Here is a 14,440-nt window from a genome sequence, read left to right as displayed (position 1 = left end):
AAAGACACTCTGGGCAACTTAGCTAGACTCTATCTCAAAATAAAAAAACATAAGAAGGGCTGGGGATGTAGCTCAGTGCTCCCAAGGTTCACTCCTCAGTATCGGGGGAAAAAGAAAAGGAAAAGAAGAGAAAGAATAAGGTATAATAATGCAACGAATTTAAATTGATGGTAACTAAAACCAAAATCTATGATAACAGCACTTGTGTTTTACTGACCTGTTCTGTGATCGTTTATTAGAATTTATTAGGTGTGAGTGACTGGTTTCATTCTAAGGTGTTTAAAGCATGTAAAAGAATTTGATATACCAGCTCTGTGAAAAATTTAACTGATTGAGCCTACAGCTAGTATTTAAATATTTGTGTAAGTCTAACTCATTGACTTCATGATACATTGGCTGTAAAAATATTTTGGGAATAAAGAAATTTCAGTTGTTTAAAAATTAATAAGTCAGACGCTAGACAAAGAATGTTCCTTTCCAAGTACAAATACACACTGGAGGTTGTAGGCATTAAAGCATGATGAGTCTTGCTGTTGTTTTCTTTATAAAGAACATTCTCATGAGAGCAGAGGACAGACTTCAGAAAAAGGGACTAGAACAGAGGAAGAGGTTCCAGAAGCTATTCCCATCCACATTCTGCAATTTTCGGGCCTCGAATCTTTGCTCGAGCTGTTCACCTGCCTAGACTCCTTCATATCTCCTATGTCTAAATCTCAGCTACTTGTCAACACCAGGTCAAAACTTATCTCTTCTACCAAGTTTCTCCTGATGTCCAGATAAGTAATTTCTGCTCCCCAAGTTTGTGAGAATGTGGAATCTGAGATGGCATAGATTTTCTTCATGTTCACAGGTCCTACAGCACCTAGTGCAGTGTCTCACACATGAACATTTGAGAATGGTTTTTGTTGAAAAAAGTGATACATGAGTAAGTAAATGGATTCCCTGCTCCTTTTCTGGACCCTGAAAATCCTGGATGGGACTGGGACAAAAGGGTTACTTTTCCAAATAACAAACGGAAAGTCTTCAGAAGGCAGGAGCAATCTCCCAGCAGGCTCTTACCTCATATTCAAAGTTTCCTTCCAGGGACCCCAGATCTAGGTGCAGGTTCTTAAAGAGCTCATTGGAGCTGCGAACACTCTAGAAGCAAAAATGATCATGGGATTAGGTAAATCTGTGCCCAGCCCAGGTGAGGGACATGCAGAGAGAGAAGCGGGGTCTTGCCGAGCTTACAGCCTGGGCTCAGGCAGGGCTTCGGAGCAGGTGCCACGAAGCAGCCCTTTACCCGGCGTGAACACTGCTCTATGCCAGGCACATGGCCAACAGGCTCCTTGACTTGAATTCAGGACCAGACTCAGGCTGATCAAGAAGACTGATCAAGAAATGAAAAAAGAAAAAAGAAATGAAACTGTAGGCAACAATCAATTTTGCTTTTTTTTTTTTAATCGCAGAGGTCAGCCAAAGGTGGAATCAAGCCACGTACCCATTAACAGATGAGTAGACAGACAAAATGTAGTATAAATGTGGTGGAATATCATTCACCCTTCAAGAGGAATGAAGAGAACGGGCACGGAGGCACAGGCCTCTAAGCTAGCATTGCAAGGCGGAGGCAGAGAGCGGGGATCACTGTGGGTCTGAGGCAGCCTGGGCTGCGTAGTGAGTTCAAGGCCAGCCTGAGCTATACAGGGAGACCTCGGCTCAAAACAACAACGAATAAAAACAGGAACGAAGAGAATTAAAGGAATCTACAACACGAACCTTGAAAATATGCCAAATGCAAGACAGCAGACACAAAAGGGAAAAGTACTGTATGATTCCACTTACACGAAATATTTAGAACAGGCAAATTCACAGAGACTTCCACTAGGCTGAAGGTTACCGGGGGCTGGAGAGTAGGGGAATTGTTTAATGCATACAGAGGGGTTTTTGTTGTTGTTGTTTGTTTTGTTTTGTAAGGGATATCAAACTCAACCTTGTGCCTGCCAGGCAGGCCCTGGTCCACTGAGCTACATTTCTAGTACCCTCTCACTCTTTTTTTTTTGAGACAGGGTCTCACTATGTATAGCTCAGGCTAGCACTGAACTGACTATGTAGCCTAGTCTGGCCTCAAAGTCATGGTGCTCCTCCTGTCTCAGCCTCCCAGGCGCTAGGACGACAGGTATGTAGCACCATGCCCAACAGGGAGGGAGTTTCTATACGAGATTATGACCAACTTGTGGAAATGGAGGAGGAAATGGTTATACCACATCATGAAGGTATTTAGTATCATTGAATTGTATACTTAAAAATAGTTAAAATGGCTGATGGGGTAGCAATCCCAGCACTCCGGAAGGCCGAGGCAGGAAGATAGGTTCAAGCCTAGCCCAGGCAACAGAGTAACCTAGCAAAATCCTGTCTCATCATAAAAAAATTTTAGGCCAGGTGTGGTGGTGCACACCTACAATCCCAACACTTGGGAGGCTGAGGCAGGAGGATCACTATGAGATTGAGGCCAACCTGGGCTACGCAGTGAGTTCAAGGCTTGCCGGAACGACCAATGAGACACTGTCTCAAAAACAAAACAAAAAAATTAAATTAAATTAAAATTTTATTTTAAATTTAAAAATCTTCTTTTTTTTTTTTTTTTTTTGTCTTTTTCGTTTTTATCGGTACCACGGATCGAACTCAGGATCGCACACTTGCAAGGAAGGCGCTTATGCTGCTGAGCTAAATCCCCAGCCTCTAAATTTAAAAATCTTTAAAGGGGGCTGGAGATGTCACTCAGTGTGAAAGCCCTGGGTTTGGTACCCAGTATTGCAAAAAAAATTTTTTTAAAGAATTAAAACAGCAAATTTTACATCATACATAGATTACTAGAGCAAACCAATTTTTTCAACAGAAAATCGTACAGAAAGTTTGTAGGCCCGGGAGGGGACTTTGTTACCCCAGGGAGGGGACTTCGTTACCTGGTTGTCACTCTCCTCCTCCTCATCCTCAATGATCTCCTCCCCTAAAGCCAAGAGGCTGAGAGTGTTCTTATTCTCGTGCATGGCGCCCAAGGGACCCTTTGTATAAGCCGAAGTCTTGAAACCCTGTGGAGGCTCAAAATAGAGAAGAAAAATCAAGAGGATGACTTACCGAAGGCCCTGGAATCTCCTCTACTCTCCACGTAGACGCCTCCCACTCCAAGTGCCCTCTTGTCTATGGAGCTGATCTAGAGACCCTGGCTCACACTTCAACTCCCACTGCCTGACTACGTGAACAGGGAAATCAGCTCGGTGGCCGTCTGCTGTGATCTGTCCTCTACTGCCAGGGTTCACGTTCAGCATCACACAGGTGTGACTCATCTCCTGCATCCGATCCTGAGTGCTGAGGGCTCAGCCTATTCCCTTTTCCTCTATGGGCCCTGACTCCAGCGTGCACACAGGAGGCCTGGCAATGACCACACACTGCATACCAGCGAAATACTCACCAGCGGGACTTCTCCAAGCTGACCGGACTCTGCAGAGCTCCCCCGACTCACGTTTTGAGGTCCTCGAAGACCAGAGGGTGGGGCATCCACAAAGCCTCGTAAGGGAGCCAGGCCCCCAAGAGGAACCTGGATCGGGGCTAATGAGGAACCCAGAGCCTGGGTAACAGAAAACATCCTGTTACAAACCCAAGAAACTATGCGGTTCTGAATGTGTTGGAGACAGATACAAAAATAAAACATCTAAATCCTGCCCACTCAAATTTAAACCACCTCCACTTGGAGGCTGCTAATGGAACACAACATCCAGAAATTACCATTGTGCCAACTGTGTGAGAAATCACAGGCTTGTTTCCTGATTCTCATAACTCAAATGCTATCCCACAAAAACAGTTGCCACACATCTGGCAGATGCTCCATGGGGCTCTGCTCTCCTTTCGGAAGGAAATATGCGGGAGAGGGATGCAGACAAAACCCTCATCTACAGCATGAGAACTCTCAGCAGATGAAGTCTAAAATTGATGAATGCAGAAAAGGCGATCTCAGCATACTCCTGACAAAGAAGGAAGCAAACACCAGACAACAGTGGTTGGCTCTGGGGAGGCTCTGCACCCCGGACAACTGCTGTGCTTTGTGATAGGCCTTTTGGTACAATTTGACTTGGTTTGGGATTTTTTTTTTTTTTACTCTGGACTTCTATTACTTTAATTAAAATGCACGAACAATAAAAGAACTCTCTCCCCTCTCTGCTGCTGAGGAAGGTGGGTAAGAAGAGCCCCGTCAAGGGGCTGCAGCGGATGGAGCGAACTTCAGAACTGCTGTCACAAAGGCTTCCTGCCAGCCAGGACTGGGAAAGAACCAGCCTGGGCCCAGAAAGTGCACGACCACAGGCTCTTGGGTTCCAAGTTTACATCTGCAAGACGAAGGGGGCGGGTGCTGTAAACCTCCAGGGAAGGTTTACTGAGCAGCTCAGAGGAGATGATGAATGGGAGGGGCCTATGCGAGAGGCCAGGCTACCCGGGCATCCTGGGATGCTGCCATTCCTGGGATTTCTGCTGTGACTGCCTGGGCTCAGAAGCACGGGCCGGCCCAAAGGGTATTCTGGGGACAGCTTACAAGGAGCTCTTCATTTCTCAGACTTAAGATGTATAAAGTAAAGCAAAAGTTCTATTTCTCTCTAATCCCACAGGAACTGAGGAAAAAGGACCCCAGATGAGGTCAGGCTGAGGAAGTGCAGACTGGCCAGCTTCTCAGCTATAGCCGCAGCCCAGGGCATCAGAAGCCTGGCTGATAGAGGAGGTGACAACCATCCCTGAGCCTCTAGAGCCCCAATCATCTGGACACTTACAGAATGTCACTGTCAGGGATACATATAACTAGCCAAAATGCCTGACTACCACTGAGTAATGTCTCATTGCACTTGCATGACAGCCCTCCGAGGCAGGCTCTGCCACCAGCCACGCTCCCCGCTTGAACAAACAGGCTGCTGAGCTCAAGAACCCTATCCAAAGCCACCGGGCCAGCAAGACAACTGCAGCAGAAAAACAAAAACAAAACCAAGCTTCTCTAAGTGAACTAGGAGCAAACTGGTCCTGCCCCTCCTGCCTTTAGCCCTTCCAACCAGCCCCAGCATATCAGCAAGCAAAATCCTTCCCACACTGTATTTATGGAAAATTACAGACTCCTAACTTGGCTAATTTGCGAACGTGCTGGGGGCCTGAGGGAGGAAGACAGGCGTGCTGAGGCCTTTGTTCTCCTGGGCCTTTACTAAATCAGTGGTTAGCAGGGAAATTATACATTCCTGGCCCCTGGCTGATCGTCTTCTGTAGATGGCCATTAACTCTGAGTGCGGGGCTGTGCTGTAGCATTGTCCCTCAGAAAAGATAAACTTGCTGCCATTGGGCTAATTAAAACTTGCGGGTAATCTGCAGCTTATCTGATATTTATAGTACTATAGTGGTTATTAAAGCTAACAGAGAACCGTACACGTCAGCAATCAGGAACCAGAGGGAACTGGGTAAAGCCACAGCTGGGCCAGAGCAAAATAGCCAGGGAAACTCGGACTGATCTCCATGGTCTCTGATCCAACTTGACTTCATCTGAATGAAGATTATGGTGACTCTCACAGGGACAAAAGATTAGAATGACAGGGCAAGCCCAGTCCCTCGGCAAACCCCAGCATGGGAGGAAGTAAAGACACAAATAGGGTCTGCACAAGCAGGACACAAGTCAGCAGTCTGGTTTCTGAGGAGCCAGGAGGAAAGAAAGGAGCAGACACAGCTTCTTAAACAGCACGAAACACTGTGTGCCTCAGTCCCTCATGAGAGTATTAACTCTCCAGCTCTGCATGCCTCCAAGAAGGCACAGGGCCACAGCTTTGATGCAGGGTGCTAATTTGGAAGGACCCTTCCCCAGAAGAATTCACAAATCCCAGAAGGTGTCTACATCCTGTGTGATCACCAGCACCAACGCCACCTTGCCCACTCTGAAAACTGATCAAAGCATGTGAACCACCCATGAACTAACAATTAGATCTAGGGAAGAGAGATATATCCAGGGAAAAGCCCTATCTTGTGGATGGTAGAGACCTGAAATACACGTTGCCCCACAAGACAGCCACTTGGGTAAAGGGATCCATAGTTACTAAGGCAGGGTAAATAAGAAGAAAGCAAACCTGAGGGCTGTGGTAAGACATGGACTCCACCTGCTCCCTCCCTGCCACGTTCTCCCTGGCCTGAAGCCTCAGGCCCCACTCGCGAAGACGCCTACCTGGTTGAGAAGCTGTGTATCGCCTGGCTTTAGAGCAAGCCCTCTGTGGAAACCCAGCTCGACTATCCCCTGCCTGAGAGGACTGTTGCTTGGCTGGCAGTAGGCTTGCTGTGGAACCTCCTTCTCTGCAGGGGCACAGGACACCTCCTGAGGGTGTTCCAGCAGCTGCGGCCCCCAGGACAGAAGCCTCGAGTCCCTCTCCATGGCTCTGAAGGCCTCATGCTCACCCTCACTAGATATCCTGAAAGGCTCAGGGGCCATGCAACAGACCATGTTGACAGTGTCTTTGCATGGCATTTCCTGCAAGCTCCTAGGCAGCTCCAGGTCCTGCTGCCTCCTGGAGAGCTTGGCCATCTGCAGAAGGTGCTGGTAGAATCTCTGGTCCTCAGAGTAGTCTTCACTCTCTATCTCCTCCTCATCAGAGCTCTGCATGGGAGACAACTCGAATGGTAGGGAGGGGCAGGAGTGTGCATCTCTGGGCTCCAGGTCTGACTGATCCACAGCCAGCACAGGTGCTTGAGAGCTCTGTAGGCCCCCAGGGAAGCTGGTCACCTCAGCTGGGATTAGAGCGCCAAGAGGCAAGGCCAGGCTGCCATCATCACTGCTGCAGCTCTTCGGGTCAGCCCCAGACACACTAGGCTTCCTGCCTTCGTGGCAGGGGTCTGGAGACTCTGGGAGGTGGCTCTTCTCACTGTATGGAGCCTCAGAGGAGGCATTCTGAGCTGATTCTGATGCCAGGGCATTAGGCCGTACTAGAAAGAAACCCTGCAGTAGATCTTCAGCTGCGGCCCCAAGAGCCACAGGGACGCTGGGCACTGTTTCCTTGCCGCTGCCAGGGGTGTCCCCGTTGACAAGCCTAGAGACTTGTCCCACCCACAGTCCTGCAGGCTCTCTCCTTCGCCTCCCCCTCCCCAGGCTCTCACCTTCCCCAGCAACACCCTGCCAGCTCAGGTCTTCAGCTAAGCCCCCATCTACCGAGATCTGCTTACTCTTCCTGGGAGGTAGCATGCGGTCAGAAGAACCAGGGGACACGGAGTCCTCCTCCTCAGGGAAGAGCAATGGCATAGGGCTCTGACCCTTATCCCCCCCAGGACCAGTGAAGCTCAGTGTGGCTATGCTGTGGCCATGCTGTGCCCTTTGTAGCTGTGGGCCCTTGCTGGCTTCAGAAAGCTTAGAGTGGACAGGGGCCTGGCTCCCGTTCTCTAACGCATCTTGCCCATTCTGGAGAGGCCCAGTGTCCTGCGGGCCCAGGGCTCCATGCTTCTGCTGTCTGGTCCTCATTTCCAGCTGTTCTATTTCAGGGTCTGAAGACCCCAGGCAGATTTTCTCTGTTGCCTTCTGAGGTATTTCCAAACCCTGCTGATCAGCTATTTCTGTCCTGCACTGGGCTGGAGCCCTGCCTACGATCGTCTTCATATCGGCAAAGATTTGGTGGGTTTGTGAAGCTTGGCCTTTGGACAGCAGCTGCAGCTTGCTAGGGGAAGCACCCAAGGGAGGCCAAGGAGTGTCACTCAACATGCACGGACTCTTTCTTTTCTTAAAGGATCCCTCACTTATAGCCTCCATCTCTTGGTCTAGGTCCAGATCAGCAGGCCCAGGTGCTGAGAGAGGGGTTGGGCCACGGAGGAAGGAAGGCAGAAGTCCCTGCTCAGGCTGTGTGTCCTAGATGGGTACATAAACATGCAGAGAGAACTAAGACAAAACACTTACTACCTCAAGTTCTTAGTAGAAACCCACCCTCCACTTAAAGCAAAAGTCAAAAAGGAAAGAAAAGCTAAAAATTCCTTGAGGCTGAAATAAGTTGTTTTTAAGCTTTTGTAAATGAGGGGAAGATGGATTGAAACGCAGGTAGGGCAGTGGGGAAAAAAGAAGCAACTTATATCATTTACAGGTATAAATTCTTCATGGTGAATGAGATCATTGCATAGACCTAAAATATACCAATAAACTTAATTAATTTTTTCTCTTTCAAATCGCTTTTATTTCAAAGAGGGAAAAATAAGTTGTTGGGTTTTTTTTATCAGTACTGGGGATCGAACTCACGACCACGCGCTTGCAAGGCAGGCGCTTATACCGCTGAGCTAAATCCCCAGCCCGTAAAATGATTTTTAAAAATTACAAAAAATTTTTAGAAAGACAATAGCTGTTTTCTCGGCTCCAGTTACCTTCTCCATAAAGAGGAAGCTGGAAGAGATCTACAGCCTGCAAACCCTGCTCCATGGTACATCAGGGACTCAACTCCTGGGGGAGCCCTAGAAAATGGACATGTGACGGAGAAGACACATCACCAAGGCCCACGTGCCCACACTCAACCAGACCGGCTCCACGTCTTTCTTTACCAGCTGCACCTCTGCAGAGAAACTGGCCTAAGGACAGAGCTCTACTATTAACGAAAGTCCAAAAATCATTAGCCAGGTTATCCCGAAGGTGCTAACTAGCTCTTGGGTTCAGTGATTCATTAACCTCATAAATCCCCCTTTTATTAAGGTCTCCCAGAAATTTTCTACAAGAGAGAAGAGGGGAAAGCACACCCATCCCCGAGCCTCGGGAATTCATTCCAGGGCCTTCTAGCACAGGTATCACTTGGGAGATACCTAGCAGTCATAGAAGACACCACAAAAACAAACCCAACAGCTCCTGCAAACATTCGCACTAAACACCACCCAGCTGGCAGTGCACACCTCCAGGGGGCCCACACCACCTGAATCCAGGCTGCCACCTTGTTCAGGCCTGTGCCCCACACAAACGCAAGCTTGAGGTGATTTTCCTGAGCCCACAGAACCAGATGGCCCAGAGCTGTCCAATTGATCCTATTTCCCCAGAGTACAGAAGGAATCGATTTTAACAGGGGATTTGACAGGAACTCACTGTGTCACCCAAGCCCCCACCCCAGAGCCCTCATTTAATTTCCTCTCCCACTTTTAGTCATGTCAGACCCTGCCAAACTATGCCAAAGCCCGCCAGATAGCCGAGTGGCACATTACATAATCTCGGTTAGCGAAAAACACACCTGCCACCTTTTACCTTTCAAACATATGTTATTAGAAAACTCGAAATTACCTGCCCTCCTTTCCCTATCTAGAGAAATGGGTTTGTTGACTTATTTCTCAGAACCATGAGTAATAAGCAAGTAGGGAAAGGAGACAGGAGTATCAATGAAGCTTAAACGTGGGAAATAGGCTAAATTAATCAACAATTGTTCAGAGCTAGAATTGACACCCCAGGAAGAAGACAGGGCTGAGAGTGTAGTTTCATGGTGCGTAGCATGTGTGAGGGAGGTCCTGGGTTCAAACCCCAGTACTGGGGGATAAAAAGACGGACAAAATCTTTAGTGAGAAATGGCAGGCGCTGGTGAGAAACAGACTAAACAAAAGAATAAGAACGTGGACCACTGAGAGGGCTGAAAAAATATACCCAGTGCTCCCCAGCGGGCAGAACTGAGTTCCTCTGGCGCCCCCTTCCTCCGTGTGCCCGCGGGCCCACGCCTGAGTGAAGGGAAGCGGCCTGGTCCCTGTAACACCTACACGTGGGCCAGCCTGGCCTCAGCTCTCTATGCTTCCCAACGTGCTTCTCCTAAAATGAGGGCAATGCCTTCCACCTCCTCGTTCAGAGCTGCTAAAGCAACAAATCAAACAACAAGGTTATAAGACACATTCGATGCAAAGGGGCTCAGCATCACCGTGCTCACACTGCAGTTAAATTCCAGTCTTCCACCACTAACCAGGGACGCTGGGATCAAGGAAAAGGCGGAAGCAGATCAGGCTCAACACTTTCTTTTGCACCCTGAAGGTACTGTTGTTCTGACGTCTGAATTCCCACCACTTTAAGAAAATAACGAGCAGGGGCTGGGGATTTAGCTCAGCGGCATAAGCGCCTGCCTTGCAAGCAGGCAGTCGTGAGTTTGATCCCTGGTACCGATAAAAACGAAAAAGAAAATAACGAGCTCACACCAGGACACCCAGACACGCAGTGACGGAAAGCACTCTCGCTCATGCAGGCTCACTGGCCTCCCGAAGAGCCTGTCCCCTGCCGGAGTGGCAGACGCCATCACTTAGACGACTGCGGACACCTCCGCTGGGCAGTGCTGCTCTCCTTCTACTCAACTATGCAACGCGTGCTCCAGAAAGAAAGAAGCGGAATTGTTTCAAGATGTTAACAACTGCTGGAATCAAGCAAAGTTCAGATGATTCGAGTTTATTCCTGGCTACGCACACCTACAGATTCCCACCTCTCTCGGACCGGGCATCCACTGACTCACCACAGCATTTTTGGAAGCCTCTTTGTCCTTCTTGTCTTTCTTTTCCTTTTTCTTTTTCTTGTCTTTCTTCTTAACGGCCCCAGGAGCTGACAGCTTCCCCCGCTCGTGAACCACCCTCTTCCGATACTGTTCGTCGCACGGATGGTCCCAGGTGGACTGCCCATTGGCAAAGTTGAAATAGTACATATCCCCGGTGATGGTGTCCTGGCTGGGAACGAGCGGAGTTCAGGAGTTAGTCCCCGAGCAGGTCCAAAGCTACTTAGGACAGAAACGGAAAAAAGAAGAAAGGGGATAGGACACAGAGAAGATGGAGAGATGGGGTTGGGTAAACAGGGTTAACACAAAATTAAAGGGGGCCGTATGGCTAAGACAGGGGTTAGTGTACAATGGAGTTAGATGCATAAAGCCTTCTGAGATGGAGAAACATGGTCATCAGAACTCCTGGACACTTGTGCTGGACTAAGTAGAAATGAATTTGGTTTTATTTAAATGAAGCATAAACACTTTGGCACTATGGAGATAAATGCTAGGATAGACCTCGCTTAATATTTCAATGAACAGTGTGAAGAAGAAAAATCTATTGTGACATACAGCTAATAAGTTTGGAATCCCAAGCTAGTGGGGATCATGGTAGAAGAAAATAATGCAGGAGAATCTCCACATGGTCAAGTCCAAAGTAATCTATTCATCCCATCCACCACTAAGAGCAATCACTAGGAAAGGCTGGAGAGTGACACAGTGATAGAACCCTTGCCTAGCATGTGCGAGGCCCTGGGTTCGGTCCCCAGCACCACCAAAGCAATACAAAATAATCCATTAGGAAAGCTAACAGGATAAAGAATTTCATTCACAATAGCAACATAAACAAAAAGTCCAAAGTATATAAAATCTTTACAAAGCTTTACTGAAGCAGGGCAGCTGGAGAGGAATTCCATGTTCCAGAAAGAAAAGACTCCAATCTGTAAGACACTAAGAATCTTCAGACTAATATAAAAATCCAATACAGCACCAGTCAGGCTCCGCATCAACTTGACAAGATGAATCTTAATTCAATAGAAGGGAACATGAGCAGAAATAAGGAAATATCAAGGGTGCCACGATTCGGACACGGTGTGGCCCTCGGGTTCGTATGCTGGAAGATCAGACACTATCGTGGCAATGTTAAATGGTGGAACCTTTACGGATGAGGCCTGGGGGAAGGTCCTTAGGACACTGGGGATACCACTCTCAGAAGGGATAAGGTAATTCTCACAGGACTCCCAAACTGGTTCTCATAAGAGGACTGCTATAAAAGGGATAAGCCTGTTCCACCCAGCTTGCACAAATTAGTGACTCAGAGAGACCTGTCTCAAAATAAAAAATTAGGAAAGGGCTGGAGATGGGACTGTAGCTCAGTCCGCAGGCCCTGGGTTCAGTCCCCAGTACCACACACACACACGCACACACACACACACACACACACACACACAGGGCAAGCCTGTCTCCTCCTCCCCACCATACTGAGGCTTCCTTTCTCATCCTGTCACCTTTCATATGTACGCATATCCCATCATTAAAATCCCGAGTTCAATTCCTGGTACCAAAAAAAAAAAAGAAGCCATCTACCCTGAGGCCTTCCCAGAGCTCTGTGATGTTGATATTGTGCCTATGAACCTCTAAAACTGAAGTAAATTACCCTCTTGTCTTTATAAAATGCCTAGCCTCAGGTATTTCATTATAGTGATACAAATACAAAACAGACTAACACATAAAATCGGTTTTGAGTGAGGTTATTGCTCTAACTACACCTGAAAATGCAAAAGGAGCTTTGGAACTGGGTAACAGCCAGAAATGGAAGAGGATGGAGGACCAGGCTGAAAAAAAAAAAAAGATTCAGATAAGCAGAGGGCCTTGAGGGATTCTGGTAGTCTGAATCAAGGAGATTAGGCAACTCAGATGGAACTGATGATCCGACTGAAAACTGCAGTACAAAGGTCATCACTGTCACATAGAAAGAATCTGGATGCTTTATGTCCCTGCCCTAGAACTTTACAGGTCAACTTAAATAATGACAGACTAGTTGATCTGGCAGATTAGGGATTGACAGTTTCTTTAACTAACAGTATTTCTAAATGAATAATCCTATCTAATATTGGAGGGACTGCTAAACTTCAAAGGAAATTATATTTGATATTAATTAACAAGTGGGCCAGGGATGTAGCTCAGCAGCATAAGCACCCGCCTGGCGAGCACAAGGTCCTGAGTTCAATTCTCAGTACCAAATAAATAGATAAATTAGCAATACTGAAATTCTACCCATATAAATACAAACTGTAGAAACTGTAGTTTCAAAGAAACACATAGAAAAGCCTCACACGACACACTCACCAGAGGAAACATGACCATTCTTCATCCTCCGCCAACAAAGATAAACACTAGACTGATGCACAGTGTCAGTCGTAACAACAAACAAAATAGTTTTTCCCAGCTCAGCCAAAAAGAAAAATTCTCAGGTGCCAAAGCAGAAGGCAGGAAGCCAAAGTACAGACCTGAGAGGCCAAGACTCGTGTCTGATTTGGACACAGGCTTTGAGAAACCAGGGTTTAATGCCAGTTTAAGGACATAAAATGTGGCCTTAGGTTCTAAAGTGTCCTCTCCAAAGCTCGTGCATATGGAAAGCGATGGGCACGGGACACCAGACTCTTTAGTGGAATCACCCACTGACGAGCCCACAGCGAACCTGCTGTTCAGGTGGAGCTGGCCGGAGCTGAGCTACTGGGGTGTGACCCAGAAGGGCGCACTCCTCGTCCTGCCTCTTTCCCCTCTGCTTCCTGCTGCCGTGAATCGAACAGCTTTCCTCCACCCGGCCCTTCCTCCACATATCTGCCTTGGAGCCAGACAACCATGAACAAAAAAAAAGAGTGATCCAAAATTCACGTCAAGGGAGCCAGGGAGTTAGCTCAGTGGCATAAGCACTTGCCTGGCAAGTGTGAGGCATGAGTTCAATCCCCGGTACAAAAAAAAAAAAAAACCCGGATGAACATGGACTGAACCCACTAGACACCATAAGCCAAATCCAGTCTCTCCTTCAAATCGTGTTTGGGGAAACACGACTGGGGAAAGTGACTCACTTCATAAATCTGATAACTGGAAGTCTATGCATGTCTGGGACCCGAAGAGCACACTTTCCATGAGAAGAAAGACCAGCAGGCCACAGAAGCAGCAAGAGAACCTATCACCCACTCCAGGATCTCCATGCAAAGTTAAGACCATGTCAAAAATTGAAATTCAAGGCATGTGGAGTTCAAGATATGGAAAGGAAATGCCAAGTCAGGAAAACAGTATAAAAATACAGTCCTAAGCCATTAAAAACAAAAACCTTGGCAAAAGTAATGACAAGGCTATTTAGGCACCTGGTAATAAGACTCTCACAGAAAACAACGCCTAGAGAATATGAATCCACAATAAAAATTACAGTCCGTATAAGAAAACAGTTCATCATGAGGGAAAATCAGAACACACGATGAACACAAGAAGTAGCCCACCAAGAAACTTGAAACAGTAGAACAATCAAAAGAACACCAAAAATAACATTAAAAATCATTGTTAGGGCTGGGGATACAGCTCACAGAGTGCACGATTAACATGCACAGAGACTTGTTTGACTCCTAGCACAATAATGATGATGATGATAAAAATAAGGCTTAGAATTTATAATTTAAAAACAAATCCTAAAGAACAGAATGTGTAGGAATAGGCAACGTATTTAAAAGAGGTGGGTTAAACCGCAGATGGAACACAAAAGAAAAAAATCAAATGCTGAACTGGGAAATGGAACTAAGAAAATTATTCAGAATGCTATATGGGTAGTAAGTGATTCTTATGGGGCCGGGGATGTAGCTCAGCAGCACAAGCACCTGCCTGGCAAGTGCAAGGTCCTGAGTTCGATTTCCAGTACCCAAAAAAATAAAATAAAACAAAACAATCTT

The 14,440-nt window shown here is 47.1% G+C and overlaps 1 protein-coding gene across 21 annotated transcripts in view; it reads right to left on the bottom strand.

Moving 5' to 3' along the window:
* The window catches only part of Cep164 (centrosomal protein 164), a 72,942-nt gene that overhangs the window by 38,654 nt on the left and 19,848 nt on the right, over positions 1–14,440 (bottom strand). For 20 of the 21 annotated variants that reach the window (XM_063255824.1, XM_063255833.1, XM_063255829.1 and 17 more), the window contains exons 4-7: positions 10,473–10,680; positions 3,449–3,604; positions 2,943–3,077; positions 1,060–1,137 (exon numbers count right to left, since the gene is read on the bottom strand). In XM_063255824.1, coding sequence (XP_063111894.1) covers positions 1,060–1,137; positions 2,943–3,077; positions 3,449–3,604; positions 10,473–10,680 — 577 coding nt within the window. The remainder of the gene's footprint in view (positions 1–1,059; positions 1,138–2,942; positions 3,078–3,448; positions 3,605–10,472; positions 10,681–14,440) is intronic. The other variant, XM_063255827.1, reaches the window with a different exon arrangement.

This window comes from Cavia porcellus, unplaced genomic scaffold, assembly GCF_034190915.1.
Source record: "Cavia porcellus strain 051 isolate PalLab524CR breed Dunkin Hartley unplaced genomic scaffold, mCavPor4.1 scaffold_9, whole genome shotgun sequence".
Lineage (NCBI taxonomy): Eukaryota > Metazoa > Chordata > Mammalia > Rodentia > Caviidae > Cavia > Cavia porcellus.
Note: the sequence above shows the minus strand (reverse complement) of the source record. Positions and strands in the feature narration are given on the sequence as shown.